The sequence below is a fragment of the Sparus aurata genome, chromosome 9 (assembly GCF_900880675.1).
Source record: "Sparus aurata chromosome 9, fSpaAur1.1, whole genome shotgun sequence".
Lineage (NCBI taxonomy): Eukaryota > Metazoa > Chordata > Actinopteri > Spariformes > Sparidae > Sparus > Sparus aurata.
In genome coordinates, this window is record NC_044195.1 from 22,142,379 (window position 1) to 22,158,167 (window position 15,789).

Genomic DNA, 15,789 nt, shown 5'->3' on the forward strand with positions numbered 1-15,789 from the left:
GTCTTCACTAACTGCACCCCTGGTAGTGGCTCTTTCGCTATGATTTTGTAGAAGCAAACAATTTGTTTGGAAGAAAAAGAGAAGTTGAAGGATTCGGAGAGTTCGTCGTCTGTACTCTGACATGACAAGTGCGGTGACCTGGAAGAGAAATAAGTAATGGATCATGAATAACAAAACTTAATATTTCAAGCCAAACCTGTCACCCATAGGGGCTGTAAAAGTAGGTTTTGCGCGCATTCTCTAAGAGGAGAAGCTGATATGTCTTTGGGGTAGTATGAAGGCACAAATATATGACTGAGTCTCCAGTGTCAGTTCCTCAAAGCTATTAGAGTCGGCAGTGGAGAATAAACTGCAGTGAGTGAGAATAAACTGCACGGCGATTTTTACATCTGTAAGCCGTCACTTTCAAGGTTTCTATGTTTCTTACTTAGTCCGGGGCTTCACCAGACAGACAGCACATTTGCAGATAGGCGTAAGGAAGACGAGAACAGGTCTGTGTCTGTGCATGAATGACTGTGCCTTAACCAGAGGTGTCATGATGGTTACAGAGAGAACCATGTAGATTTACCATGTAAAGATGTAGTGTGGTATTTGTTTCATGAAATAATGATGATGCAGAGTGAAACAGTGCCATTTATGCCACTTTAAGCCTCGTCTTAAGGTGTCCACCGTTGAGTGAGTTTATACGCTTAGCAGGTCTTAATTTGTGTCTCAACTGGAATGAATTAAACCAGTGGGATTTGGTGCCTGAATAAGTGTGGCGCTGTGTGTGGGTGATGGAGTATGAGTCTATAATTCTTGAATCACACACATTAAGCTGGAGCCAAATGGTTTTTCTGTGCACAATTTACCTGAAAATGTGCTTTTAGAATTCACTCTAATGCCGTTTCTTCTGACTGAAACAAAGTCTATTTATGTAAGGGTTGACTAAATTCGCCCTCAGCTATCCTCGCACGAAAAATGTGAAACACAGCCGACTTTGATCACTCTTATTAGGCTGATGGCTCCAATGCTTAAACCAAGAAAAAAGGACCAAAGTGGAAGCCCCAGGCACATTTTCATCCTCTAAAAAAAAGGGAAAGGATTGGAATCTCCAAGCAGCACACACACCACTCTCCTAATTGATCTCCTTGTGACTCTTAGCGACCCAAAGCACACAAGGAGATCAATTGAGACTATAGTTGTCAATACTGGGCTCCTTTATGTAACTATATATCTTAACATGCATCTCATCAGATGAAAGGTTGTAATATACGTTACGCCCTGGGAACAAAAGTTGGAAAATCAGTAATTGACAAAATGTGTAACAGTCAAAGCTATTTTTGCCCTAAAGCAACATTTACAAGTCAATTAGATACAGTGGAGCCAGTGGAGTCTAATTAAACATTGAAGGTACTCGCACTGAGTTACTGATGCCGCACATTAATGTTGTTTGTTGGATTAGGTTAAAAAAAGCAATGTATGATTTCTTTTCATGTAAAATGAACACACTGCTGTCCAGATTTTGTCTTTTGATGTGATGTGCTTCTGGTTTAGCTGCCAGTGTCTCTCGTGAGTTTTTTGTTCATGACAGTCCTAAAATACTAAAATCCAAAGTAGTCTGATCGGTTGATAATGTTTCAAATCTGGATTTGAAGCGTGTATTCCAGTGATATCTTCTTTACATTGTCAGTTGTTGAATTACTAAACTGCATCGTCTAAAATCAACCAAAAATCCTTACTCATGTAAGTGTAATATTTTAGTTTTAGCTTTTTAAACCGATCGTTTTGTCTAATTCGTCATTAGAGTCGCAAAGTTAATCGATATGCGAACAGAATCATAATGTGGGCACGTGCAATTGCGCCTCATTTTTATCAGACAAAACAGCATTTAAATGAAGAACTGCAGTGCTGTAGAGATGTCCAGCTTGGTACAGACCCCAGCAAATCATCACATCATCCCGATTTCAATAGTTTGTTTCAGTGAAAATGAAAATTCATTCACACTTTGACGATGTCTACTGAAATGGCATATGACGATGTCCATAGTAAAAAACTACGATGGATGATGGGGGATTGAATTTGAGGTAGCTGAGGTAGTAAAGTGACTGTAGTCACCGCTGATCCCCACAGTCACTCTGATCTCTGATCTCACCCAGCCTCGAAAACTGTCTCCCATCACCACCAACGTACATCCTCATGCTGGGATCAAAATTGTCTTCATCTCCCCGCCACATGTCTGTAACTCAGCCGCGTTCATCCTTGGCAAGGTCAAAAATAAAGTTTGCCTGCGAGCTGACCTGAGGCAGCCAAGAAACCGCAAATAACGACAGCGCGAATAAAATAAAAAAAACACTCCATGCAGTCAGCTGAAAGCGAAACACCACCGCCGACAATGTAACAGAGCACCTCGGGTTCGCTCATTTAATAAGAGAATATTAAACGGGACATGCAGACACAACTTTGGTGCATTGAGCAGTAACAAACTTCCTCTTACAGTATCTGTCAGAATAATTGTAATATGACCCTATCATGCAGCCCTGTTTATCATGAATCTGACATATGATGCACTGAATTTTCCAGTAGAAAACACATTAACAGCAGTGTTTCACAACAGCAGTGAAACACTATACCTGATCCATTCTGCAGCACTACTGTGTACCATATAAAGTTACTATATCACATAGCAGCCCCGCAGCCTGACAGCGCAACAGCAGTGGGTATTTGCCAAAGTATCACTTTAAGCGAGCGAGCGAGTTAGAGCGGCAGCAGATCAGGAGTGAGCACAGATTTAAATGTTTAACAGCTTTTGTTTTTAACCCCCTCTGAAAAAAACTTCAGCTCGGAGGCTCCCAAACCGCCTTGTACTCGTGCCACATGCAAATTCATGCAAATTAATTCTGTCTGCCTTCCCACGGCAACCATTATGTGTGCACTGAAAATCTTCTGCTACCGGTCAATACTTTCAAACTGCCAGCAACAATTTGTTGCAGCCTCTTTACTGTATATCCAAGTGAATGATGGGAGCTGAATTGCATTTTTTTTTTTGAGAGATGTTTCCTTTTTCCAACATCGTAATGCATGCTTACTGCTCTGTCAGCACTCACAGCTGTGTACTTAAAATGAGTAATCAATAATCACTCTCTCCTCTGTCTTCTCTTTCTTTCATACATCCTCCCTCCTGCACTCTCCACCGCTCTTTCACACCACGCCTCCCCTCGGCAGGTTGATACGTTTCAATGGGTGAGGCCCACTGACTCAGTCATCCCTACACGTCCCCTCCGCCTTTGTGCCCCTCCTGAACGTCGCCAACATGACTTCCACCAGCCAACTTCTGGGATTGGCTGAGGTGGGCCTGAAGTGTGACCAGGAGATCGAGAGGAGATACGAGATCGTGCCCTCGGTGGTCTGCTCCATGTGCTGCCTCTTTGGAATCATCTACTGCTTCTTTGGTGAGTGATGACGTAGTCACAGCTGTCCATCAGGCCTGAGGTGGTACTCTCTAAAATGCAACTTCAATCTTCTCCTTCATTACATGGGATCGCCGAAATTAGGATTCTGAATCAGGCTCACTTGTTAAAAATACAGCTTGCCACTTGTGTCTGTCAGTGCCAGCTAAGAGGAGCTAATCACAGTCAGTTAAGAGTGCCATAGCTGCTCCACTGTTGCCATAAGACGTCTTGTGTCTTTTCCCATTCAGTTGACATTTAAGAGAAAAGTTTGACATTTCAGCAAACTCAATTTTTTTTTTCTGGCAGGGTTAAATGAAAAGATCAGTAGCGCTCCCATGTCTGTGCTTTAAAGAAAAAGCTACCACAAGGAGCCGTTAATGAACGAATGAGTGAATTAATGTATTTATTTTTGCCTATCCTATATAAACCAAAGTATAACAACCAGAATATCAGCAATACCAAAGAAAGACAAAATAATGTAATAAGTAAATACATTATACTGTGCTTTTATTATTATCCTCCATCATATTACATTTTAATCATTTTTAAATGTACCTCTCCTATACATTTAAATTAGCTTGGCACAAAGACTGGGAACAAGGAGAAACAGCTAGCCTGTAAGCTAGGAAAACAAAAATCAGCCTAATAAGCACATCTAAAGATCAACAATTAACACGATATATCTTGCTTGTTAAGATTCAAGATTCAGTACTCTCAACGTGGTTGATTGGACTTTGTCTTGGTGAGCTCACCCAAACACAGACAAGACCACACACTCGTAAAATACATTTAAAGAGTGTGGACGAATAGGAACAAAAAAACACTGACACACTAGCACCTGTAGGGCTGTCTGCACTGACACACTGGATAAAGTGCTTCAAGTACGTGAACGCATGATAAAAGCAAAAGCGTCTGCTACATGCCCAGTTGTTTTACTATTTCAAAGTTTAAGTGTGCTATAATGCAATACAAGGGTAAAAACTGCAAGTGGCAGGAAATGAGTGTTTCCAGGAAAAAGGGTGCAGTAACCACACAGAACTATGTGTAAAACCACAATGTGTTGTTTTTACACTTTATATATATATTTAACAAAGAAGATGTAATACCTAAAGAAGTGAAATTTTGCAGAAGCAGATTTTGTGACAGAGTCTGGCTAGCTATTACCCTCTGGTTCTCAGCTTCATGCTAAACTAAGCTGACTGTCTCCTGACTGCAGCCTTGTACTCCACATATATGAGAAAGTTAACCATCTCCTCATCTGTCTATCCACAAACTCTCACCTTTGATATTAGCTTGACAGAATAATTTCAAAATGTGTATAATCCACCAACAGCCATCATAACAAGTTTCCTACCTGCTGTGCTTTGACATTTTAGTCCTTCAAAAGCTACTCTTGTACAAGAATGCCTGCAGCATTAACTTAAAACATGTTGTCAACCACAAAGAGTGACATGTTGAGATATGTTTCCTATATCTCTAAGTGCCAGGATATAATTTGAAAGCGCTGCCACAGCACATAGGTGCGGAAATACCTACTGTTGATCATTTTGCTTTTATTTGTAGCACCTTCTGCTGTGCTGGTGTATGATGTATTGATTTAAGAGCATTAAAGAGTCGCTCTCCTCTTTCATGCTACGTGAATCAATATTGAAAGCTCATTCCTGTAGACTAAGCTGCTGTGGCACTGCTATAACATACAGTATATACTTTACTTCAGGGAGTACGGGGGAGTAAATGCCCTGCACTTCCTCCTGTGCTTTCTCGAATCCTTGAATCCTCTCTCCACCGTCACTCTCCTTCGTCCTGTTCTGAACTGCAGTCATCATCAGAGTTGATACCAAAAAGACTGGACTGCCTGCTGTCTTTTAAAAAGGACAACATGTTATCATCTGCAGCTTATTCAAAGGCTTGTTCCAATTTCTTTCAACTAAATGTTGAAGCAGCCCCGCTGTAAAACACAGCACAGATTTAAGATTTACATTTTAAAAAGAAATCCCAGGCCTCACTGGGAGTGGACCCCCTGTTGTATTTATATATTTATTAAATCCTCTGTGGCATCAAAAACCAGACTCGTACTTACATACATGCATGGCTCCGTTCATATGTTAAGACACAAAGTCCCGACTTGAGGCTCCATTTTGTGCCCAGCGAGTGACTGTGTTTGACTGCATCATTAGTATTAAGGGCTCATCCTAATGAGTTAGGATGCAAAGTCATTACAGGAATGTGTAATCAATAAATAATTAGAGAGAAAGATCTGCTGTACAAGAATTTCACAGTAAAAAATGATTAAGATTTGTATTTCCGCTTCATTTGTGTCATAAAAGTGCTCAATTATTGGCATTTTTGTTCAAAGGTGCAATTAACTTCTGTGTTTCCGTACAGTGAAATTGTGTAATTAGTTACTCATAGGCATTTTCATCCTGCTGTGGCTGTAAATTAATTATTTTTCTTATTTTTGGAGCACTGTAGTATTGCAGGCTAAGACTTGAACTATATTCCAGGTCTCCATCAGTAATCCTTGGACCACCGGTATTGCTACCAATACTGGTGGTCAGAGAGTTGATCCACATGATTGAAATAAAACATACTTTACACTGTGGAGCCAGGCAAGTTATTATACCTACCAACCCTCCCTATTTTCCCAGGAGACTCCTGTGTTTCATTACCATCTCCCAATTCTTGACTCCTTTTCCCCTTTTAATTATCAGAACCTGTTTCTGGCACTGTATCGTGTGTAGTCTGCTGTACCGCTGGCGCACAGAGAAATGGAGAGGAGAAAGAATATTTGAATGAATTTCAGACGCCCTGGAGAGAAGAACTCCTGTTTCTTACCCAAAGTTTTAAAGGAAAGGGGCTGTAAAATCTGCCATGTAGATTTTCCTGTCAATAAAGGGGCTCGCGTCGTATCATCAAGAGGCTGATGATGAGGTCAGTGGAGTTCACGGACTTCAGAAGGGGCATGTTGCAAGAAACTAATGAAAAGTGTTTGATGTTACTTTCTGCCACAGATTTAGGCAAGTGTACGTGAGAGGACAACTTATTCTGCACTGTCTTCTGAGAATTAAAAGTGAAAAATGTTTACATTAAGATGCTGTTTCCTTTCACCTACTCTCGGGTTGTTTTCATTCTTTAAGTGTCACCAGAATGTAGGAACACAGTCTCTGAATCTCACATTTTACAGGAGTGGCATCCTTCCCTAATTGTGATGTTTCAAGGTTAGCAAGTATGGTTATAAATGTTCCCAAACTGCTAAGCACTGAATTTTCAGCTTGTACGGATTGTCCTCAATATGTTATTTTTATCCTGATATGGCAGAAGTGTTGTCTTTTCCTGGTTTTAATGGCAGCATTACAAACTGCATTACACTACATTACAGTAAAGTGAGGTCATTATCTGCCTGTTCTACCACTCACCCTTTTCCCACTTAGTCATCATGTCCGCAATACTGACGGTTATTGTTCAGAAATCTCATTGTGTTATTAATATTTAATGAAAAGTACCAAAAGTCATCCTGGCAATACAGTCACGACGTTGAGGTATTTGGTCAACAACACTGTGCTATGTGTTTGTTGCCCAGTCATTATGGTTGCCCCCATTTTATGACGTGCTTCTCAGGAGATTTCCTAACATCTAGGCATATCATGTATCATGGTCAACCCAGTCACCACAATAAATGTTAGCTAAGTACAGAACCATATATAAGTTAAACTTGCAAACTAAACATTTGCTTCCGTTGAATTTCCTAATTTCTATGTTGCCACAATGCAGTGCTTATGTTGAAGCACTAAAACCACTTGGTTTAGGGTAAACATGATTTTGTGGTACCACTTCCTGCAAAAAAAAGCAAGCTGATTTTGATCACCAGAGATGAAATTATATTATTTTCAGGCCGTATTGTGTACCTCTCAATCATCCGTGGTTACATGTCTTGGCCACTGCTCATATATACAGTATTGTCATTTAAATAAACTGCGTAACACCAATAAAATTACATTCCTCACAAAATAGATTATTTACCTGCAGACCCGCACAGGGATGTTAATACATACTTCCAGTAACACAAGCAACAAAATACATGCTGGAAAATAAACAAGGTAATGTTCCACGTTATGAAAACACAGAATTGTGTGGTGTGGAAAATATACAGAACTACAGTTTTTTTTTGGGAAAAAGCAACCCTGCTGCTTTTGGATGAATATTGATGCATGTTGAAGCTCTGAGCAGATGTGTGGCATACAAATGGACAGGGGAGGAATCGCTGAAGCGTACAGACTGCATTAACATTCACTGTATATGTCCGGGTGAAGCATCGGCAGCATCAGAGCCTGCATCGCAAACAGGTAACCCAACAACTTTATTTTACAAAAGTTGACAGCATGCGAAACAAGGCGGTGGTAGCTCTGGAACAAAACTGTTGGGTGGATAACTAATGAAGAGAACGCTGATATTCGTAGATCAGGAGGAAATGTCAGGTTTGCCCTCAGGGTGGTGAAGGGGAACAGAAGATGTCTTATCCCACTTCAATTTTACGTTGCCGTACTTGCATGCACATTAGATTTATTGCTTTTAGCATCCTCATGATAGCATGTTAATGCTCTCTGATTTTGCTCAATTAACATCATCTCTAAATGTCTGCAGTTGACAAAAACTTCAATTTATTGAATCACACTAATTGTTTCATACACGGATCCAAAAAATAGCAGCAAGGCGTCTCCTGACAATGGCATCATTTTGCTTGAGATACTTAATCTCCTCAGTTCTTCACCATCTGTTGTCTGTTTGTCTCTCTGTTTGTTTGACAGCAGAAGGAGAAAATAAAGAGGTGCCTTTTCCCCTCGGTGGCAGATCTTCCTCAATACCCCAACAAAATCACTATTCTGCAAATGAGCCACAATGCACATTGTCGGCATTGCTCAGAAACCCCACAGTCACTTTTTATTAATTTTGGGAAAAAGACATTCCTGCTGCTTTTCAGCAGTGAAAAACTGATTCTCCCTACCAACACATGTTGCCTGTAGGATTCCGGTTAGTCCAAAGGTCTTCAGAAGAAAAGGTTAGCTGTCATTTACTCGACCCAGAAAAACAACAATGTTACAGCAGAAACGACGGGTGATGTTATAGGAGCAAGATGGATGAGACAAAGCAAGAGAGAGTGTAGGGAGGGAGAAGGGAGCTGAACAAGCCGAGTGAACAGATGGGGTGGAGGGTTTGATGGCTGGAGGAAAAGTAAGGGAAGCAACGAGGAACAAAAGAAGGAGTGGGGGGAAAGGCAAAGAGTAGAGGGGTGGAACAATAGGGGGGATAACGGGCCAAGGAAAGGATGGGTCAGAGGGCCAAGAAGATTTGGAGCAGCCAGGGAATGTATTAATACATTTTGAAATATTGCCTTTCCCTGGCTGCTTTTATGGATCTGATGTGGAAGAACAAAGTTTGTGAATTAGTCATGGCGGCTCACCAAACAAAATGTTCATGAGGCTGTGGATGTTTTGTCAGACTTGTATTCATGCTTGTGCTTTCACCGCACTTTTTCATTGAAAGGCCTGTTGGTGGCTGAACGATATCTAAGAAAACACACATAAATGAGGTAAAGTCACGGGGGAGGAGCGCGGACGGTGGGTTGGAAGAGTGGACGAGTATTGTACAGCTCAGCTGTGCGATGCCTGATTACACAAAGATAACAATCTGAAGCTGGATCCCCTGGAGACAGAGTCCAGTCAGACAGAGAGAGAAGGAGATGTAGAGCAAAAAAATAAAGGGAGACGCAAACATGAATAAACACAGAAGCAAGAGCCAAGGAGATTCTAACTGTTGATGATTAGATTTTTTAATGCCGTGGCATCTTTTTCTGCCTTTTTTTTTTTGTTGCATTAGACGCACATTAAAATGCGAATAAACCTGTGAGACAGAAAAAAAGAGAAAGCCAAGGACACGAGGGAACAAACAATGGGTGAATAGAAGAAAAGTGGAAGGAGAGCAGCTGTTCTATTCAGCAGCCTGTTGACTAATGAATGTGGATGACCTTTTGTAATACGACGATTATCATATTTTAAAGCAGTTTTACAAAAACAGTTTATCTGCTCTCCACATCATCTTCTAATAAGAAAATGCTTCTCCCTTACCCACCACAGGAAGGTTGCTGTTTATTGTTCTGCTGTTCATTGTGAATGTTATCGATACTATCTACATAATTTAAAGATATATTTAACATTTCTCCATTGAAATGTGCGAAATGACTACACCCTTGTTTTATGTTTAGAAAAATCAACAAATGAAGTCGAGGTCAAAGGTGCTTTTCATCCGGTCGCCTGTCGCCATAACGCTCGGGTAAACATCAGATGACTTGCCAGAGAGTGAGGAACGAAGTCAGCAAACATGACTGAATATAACGCGAATGAAACATTAACAACATAACCTCATCTGTGAACATTTCTGAGTCACACAGATAGATTATCATCATCAACGGTGGTTGTTGAACGTTGTCGAACAGCAACTCCTATCGTCTCATGCTGCTGTGGTTTTTTCATTGAGAGAACTCCAGAGGCAGAAAAGAGATTCAAAATTCAAGATTCACTTTGTTGCCTATTTATCTACTAGTCATGTAGACAGTGTTATGTCTAATTAAAATGCAACCAATGCAATGTATATAGGTCATGGCTAATTTTCAGTTCTTGTCCCTGCTTAGGCTCTTGAGGAATAAAACACACGATACAACAATCTAAAGTAGGCATAAACGCTAGCAGTGAAACAGACATAGACAAGCAGCCACTTTAAAAAGTGATAATAACATTGACCGAGCCCAACAATTAAGAATAATGACTGAAAATAACAACGACAAACAAACAAAAAGAAAAGAGAAAATGCCAAGAAATTCGCATTGGGTTTCTCTGGCATGCCGCATCCACAAGAAAACACTCCACACACTTAAAAGAGCTGCTGGAATAAAGAAACAAGTCTAGGAACAGCTCATTTTGGTTGCAAATAATGGTTAAAATTGCTCGTTAGAGTTTATCATCATACATCAGATTTTTTGCGTTGCCTTCATCTATCAACGTGTTCTTGCAAATCATTTTCCAGATGAAAGTTAGAGCTTGTTTGCAAGAAAAAGCAAGTTATGATGAAAGATGATAAAAATCAGCCAAGACTTTTAGTAGCGACTAATTACTGATCAATAAATAATGTATTAATTCTTTAAATGTCAGTCATACCATGTGGAAGAATTTTTTGGTTGCTATAATTGTGCAATCATCCATCAACTGAAGACTTAAACGGTTATAAGTTCTCGGCAATCTTCCGGGGGAAATTAAGAAATTGGAAAAGATAACATACACCTATTTGTTTGTGTGTGTGTGTGTGTGTGTGTGTGTGTGTGTGTGTGTGTGTGTGTGTGTAGTCCCTCTGGTGTTCATCTCTATTTCAGGCTACAAGAAATATCTCATATGCACTCACTGACTTGTTTGTTGTTTCCATGTTGTCCTTATAATGAATAATTGTTTTCACATGTGTTTCTGGCTGTAGACTCCCGCTGCAGTACAGATACTGTATGTTTCGTATGCATGTGATTGCCTCTCAGTGGTCTGTTTGCCTTCCCTCCTGCAGGCTATCGATGCTTCAAGGCCGTTTTGTTCCTCACAGGCCTGATGTTTGGCTCTGTGGTTATCTTCATGCTGTGCTACAAGGAGAGAGTGATGGACACTCAGCTGAGTGTCGAGGCATCAGTGGGCATCGGCCTCGGCATCGGGACCCTGTGTGGCCTGGTGACCATGTTGGTCCGCAGCGTGGGACTGTTTATGGTGGGCCTGCTGCTGGGCCTGCTGGTCGGAGTGGCTTCACTGGTGGTGAGGACTTGTATTTTGCGATGTTTAGATTGATGTTTATTTGCAAATGACTTACAAGTTTCATGTTCAAACAAAATAGTTTTAGGAATAAAGCAGAGTAATATTCGCTGCAGTGCTATGTGAGAGACACCCTGGAGATAGGAATTCACATTTTTTAACTAAAGTTTTGAAGGAAAGAGGCTGTAAAATCTGCCACGTCGATTTTTCTGTAAAACACAGGGGGTCACACCACGTCAGTCCTCATCGAGATGCCGACAAACAGGGTAGTGGCGTGCACAGACTCTCTAAAGGGCAGAGGACAAAGTTAATGAATAAATGACGCCGAAGGGCAAATTATTCTCCGTTGTTTTCTGAGAATTAAAAGTAAAATTTGAATTGTTTTAATATAAAAGGCTTTCGCACTTATTGTGTTATTCTCATTCTTTAATTGATATCAGAATGCAGGAAATACAGTCCTTGAAAGTCAAATTGTTGACCCCCAGAACCCCGCTATGGTTTCAAAATCCTCTCTTTTTGAGGTCTGAAGGTTGACAAGTATGATTGTAGATAGATGTATCCTAGCCGTTGTTACTACTGTGGCATTTCACTTGCAAACCTGCTAATGTACTTCTACATTTTAACCACTTTTGCACAGCTTTCAAAGAAATATGCATTCAGGCGATCCTGTAGCCCATTTTGAAATGCCATTAAATTACCATCCTTCAGCATTAATGGTGGCAACACGAAACAAGTATTGCATAGGTAGTACAAGTACACGTTGTCCAGCTTTCTATTTGGCCTGTCACTGAGGATGCTAGCAAAATAGTAAGCTAACTAGAAATCAGCCCACTTATTCTTAAGCTCTCCGTTTTGTAAGACAATGGTAGGCCATTGAACTCTTGATGCAGATCTACTTTACTGTTGTTATCAGCTGCATTCAAATCCATTTGATTGTGTTCATATGTTTGCTGTCATAATTGTTGATTTGACCAGGATCTGATTCTCCTTTTTCTCTCCCAGGTTATGGAAGAGTTCTACCACCCCAGGACCGTGTGGGTTCCCCTGGGTATTCTCCTGGGCTCTGGGACATTATTTGCCGTCCTCACCCTTCAGTGGCAGCGCTGCTTCGTCACCTTGTCCACCGCCACTTTCGGCTCTGCCATCATCACTGTCACCGTGGATTATTTTATAGAGCTTTTCGCCTTGGTCCACTACGTCTACGAGAGACTCAGGGTAGGCTCGTCTGTGTGATTGTCTTATATCATGCTATTTGAAGTCACCTTCAAGCCCGTGTTTTACCGTGTGAGTGTTCGATATATTCGAGGGTGCTCACCTGTCCCTCAATTTTGTTACTGGACTGTTTGTCCTGGCGAGTGATTTTCATTTGTGTTTGTGTTAGAGTGGGAGACAGACAGACGATTGGATAGATAAAATCTCTGATATTGACCACTTTATAGAGCGGTTAACAACCCAATTGTAGACACTTCACCTTGGTGCAGTCACTGTCTACAAAACTTTGCCAGGAGCTCGAGTGGGACTGCAGATTAGAGCTGAGATGATGAAGTGAGTCAACAACGGGGATGGGAATTAGATACACTGAATGTGTAGATAAAGGAAAACAGTATTGTAGGCAATATGGACAAAATCTTCAATCAGAGATGTGTAATTTGCTGCTGTCATAGTGATATATGTGAATACAGTCAAATTTGTAGCATTTAATTAATTAACTACTTGTAGATATATTTAACAGATGGAAATGTCTGTTTTCGAGCTCATTTGGAGGATTAATAAGGAACAAGTCAGGGTTCATCATCACAATAATGCAATAATCCTGTAAATCCAATATTGCCATTAAAGAGTCCACACTGCAAAATGATACAACATAAGATGGAGCAAAATATGTACAAAATTTCACAGTACATGAACATTGAACAATTGCCACAGAGAATCAACAGTCTGCAGGTTTTTACTCCATCCAATCACCTGAGCTTTGGTTTCCTGACGAGTTATTTCCCTCCTCTTAAAGAAGTCAGTCTGTGGACTGTTTAGTAAAGTAAAAAACTTTCAGATCCTCCATCGTTCTTGGTTGCCAGACTTTGCAATCATTTGTTGAGGTCTTTCGTTCGATTGGTACTGTTTGTGTTTGATTTGTGGTGCCAAAATTAATCTGATTCTCAATTATAGAGAAGCCATATTCAGAAATGACCTCTTTCATGTTTGTTTGACTAAACTACGGAGCTGTATGCAGACAGTGGTAAGCCCTGCTGGGGCATGCATGGTTTATGACCCATTTTAAATGTTCTCATCTTTAATGGTCTCATTTTGCAACCAAATCACTCGATAAATGCTCTCTATGCTAAAATAGATTAGCATTTCATGATGCTGTGTTCTTTTTTGGGCAGAAATAACTCTAAAGAGGTTTTGAGAAACTGACAAAAGCGACATTTTTTTAGTTGCAAATCAGTCACAGTGCTTTGTATAGATTTATAGTTCAGCACTTTATCCAAATGAATCATTAAACTAAAACAGTGTAATCTTTGCAGGTGGCGCCTAAGAAACCAGTGTGCTGGTTTACTTGGGTCATCATGGGAGTGTGGCCGGTGCTGGCCCTCCTCGGAGTGCTGATCCAATGGAAAGTCACTGCAGAGGGATTTTCTCACACAGAGGGTGAGTGTTGCTACATTACACACATAACAAGACTCCTTTCACCAGCTTCAAACACTGAATTTAGACACAAATATTGTTGTGGTTGAAGCACTGTGTCTTAAAATCATCAATCAATTTTGCCGTATTTGTTGATTTTGTTCTTGTGGCCACAAGAGGTAGATTTATAATTTTATTTTATGAAAATGTGAAGGACTGTATTACTTCGATATGCTCTCACATGATGCCAGCATACTGAGCACTCCAAGAAAATGTGAGTGGGTGGAAAAGATGGAAAATATGACAACAATGTCCAGAAGGTATATATAAAAAAACAACATTATTAAGGATGATTTTTGAACTGTTTAGGGATCATGACTAAGTGTACGAAATGCAACTAACATGCAAATATACAACGATGTTTCTACGACCAGAAACACAAGCACAATATAGAGATGTTTCTGTTTTATTACAGTATAACCCATGAAAACCAAAGCAAAACAAAAGCAGCACTGACTTTACACTAAACTCTTCCCTCGTGTACACTTTGCTCATAAAATCTATTAGTTGCTAGTTGCAACAGTTATCTTGTTCTGCATTATTAATGACATATTGTGTAAAAATATGTAGTTGTCAGTAGTTAATGTTCTGGCAACAGAGAGGAGGATGAAAATGCAGACTAGTGCAGGCAGAGCAGGTAGACTAAAGGAACTTCATGCTCCAAGAACAGGCTAACTCAGCAGTTTGAGTTTAGTCCGAACAACAGACAATTGCAATGGTGTTCAAAAGCAGGGAAAAAACTACACAGCAGGCAGAGATCATCTGCAGATTTACACTCAGAATGCATGACGGTACAGGCAATCTAGCAGGGAACAACAGCTAAAGGGCTACCAAGGAGCTGATGATGGAATTAAGAGGTCTGCAGGTCGGTTACGGACCAGGGACATTTTCGGGAAAAAATTGGATCTGCAGGTTGTGGGGAAATTCGACAATAATTCAAGGTCCTAGGGGAGTTGAGAGTGACTGTGGCTAAAGGACATACTCAGAACCTGTAGCACAGACTTTGATCTTTTCCTTGGTGGTGGATTTTATTAAAAACACTGATGAATTCAGGAAAATGAACAAACAAACATCTTATGAATAAATTGCATCCATCTAACTGTAGTTTACTGCTTAGACGCTACAGTCATGGCGTCTGCTTCGTTCCCCAACTTGTGACCGTGCAATGACTATGCTCAGAAACGGCTGATTCAAGAGAGGCGGTGCTCACCTCACCGTGTCCGATCTAATGTAGGCCACGGCCACAAGCTTCAGGCAAGGCTGCTGCAGACCCTTTGAAAATAAGTCTGTTTTTCATCCTCAGTTTGTGGTTGACTTCAGTGAGAAGGATGAGCATCTGCTTCAGCTGTTTAGGAGAATGCTGCAGTGCTGTTTTGTTTTGAAGCTCCACAAATGATTTGTGGACTACGAAACTGGACTGCGAAAGGAGATAATGACTGAATATTCATTTTTGGTTGAACTAATCCTTTAATTTATATTACAGTATTTATCTCCCATAGTAACCACGACAGTGAATGTTTTTAATGAAGGAGGAACGCTTGGCTGCTGGTATGCCAAAGTTTAGAACCAATGTTTAATTAAAGATTCCTTTGGCCCAGTTTCGTTTAATAAAAGTGCAACTTCCAAGCACAAATTCAGTTTTTGAATTTCCTGTTCAATCTTAGGCTCTCACTAATCGCGTCATGTGCACAGAATGATGATGCGGCTCATTTCAGTATTGATCTCGGAGGCCACTACAAGCTGGTACCATTTTATCAAGACTGGCTAATCTATCCTAATTTGATTAAATAGGCAGTTTTATCGGCAGCTTTAGAAATCATAACCGTTATGAGGGCAGA

The 15,789-nt window shown here is 40.5% G+C and overlaps 1 protein-coding gene across 1 annotated transcript in view; it reads left to right on the forward strand.

Moving 5' to 3' along the window:
* The window catches only part of tmem198aa (transmembrane protein 198aa), a 40,566-nt gene that overhangs the window by 16,680 nt on the left and 8,097 nt on the right, over window positions 1–15,789 (forward strand). The window contains exons 2-5 of the mRNA XM_030428761.1: window positions 3,205–3,431; window positions 11,031–11,269; window positions 12,269–12,481; window positions 13,792–13,915. Of these exons, the coding sequence (XP_030284621.1) occupies window positions 3,293–3,431; window positions 11,031–11,269; window positions 12,269–12,481; window positions 13,792–13,915 (715 nt within the window). The 5' untranslated portion in view covers window positions 3,205–3,292. The remainder of the gene's footprint in view (window positions 1–3,204; window positions 3,432–11,030; window positions 11,270–12,268; window positions 12,482–13,791; window positions 13,916–15,789) is intronic.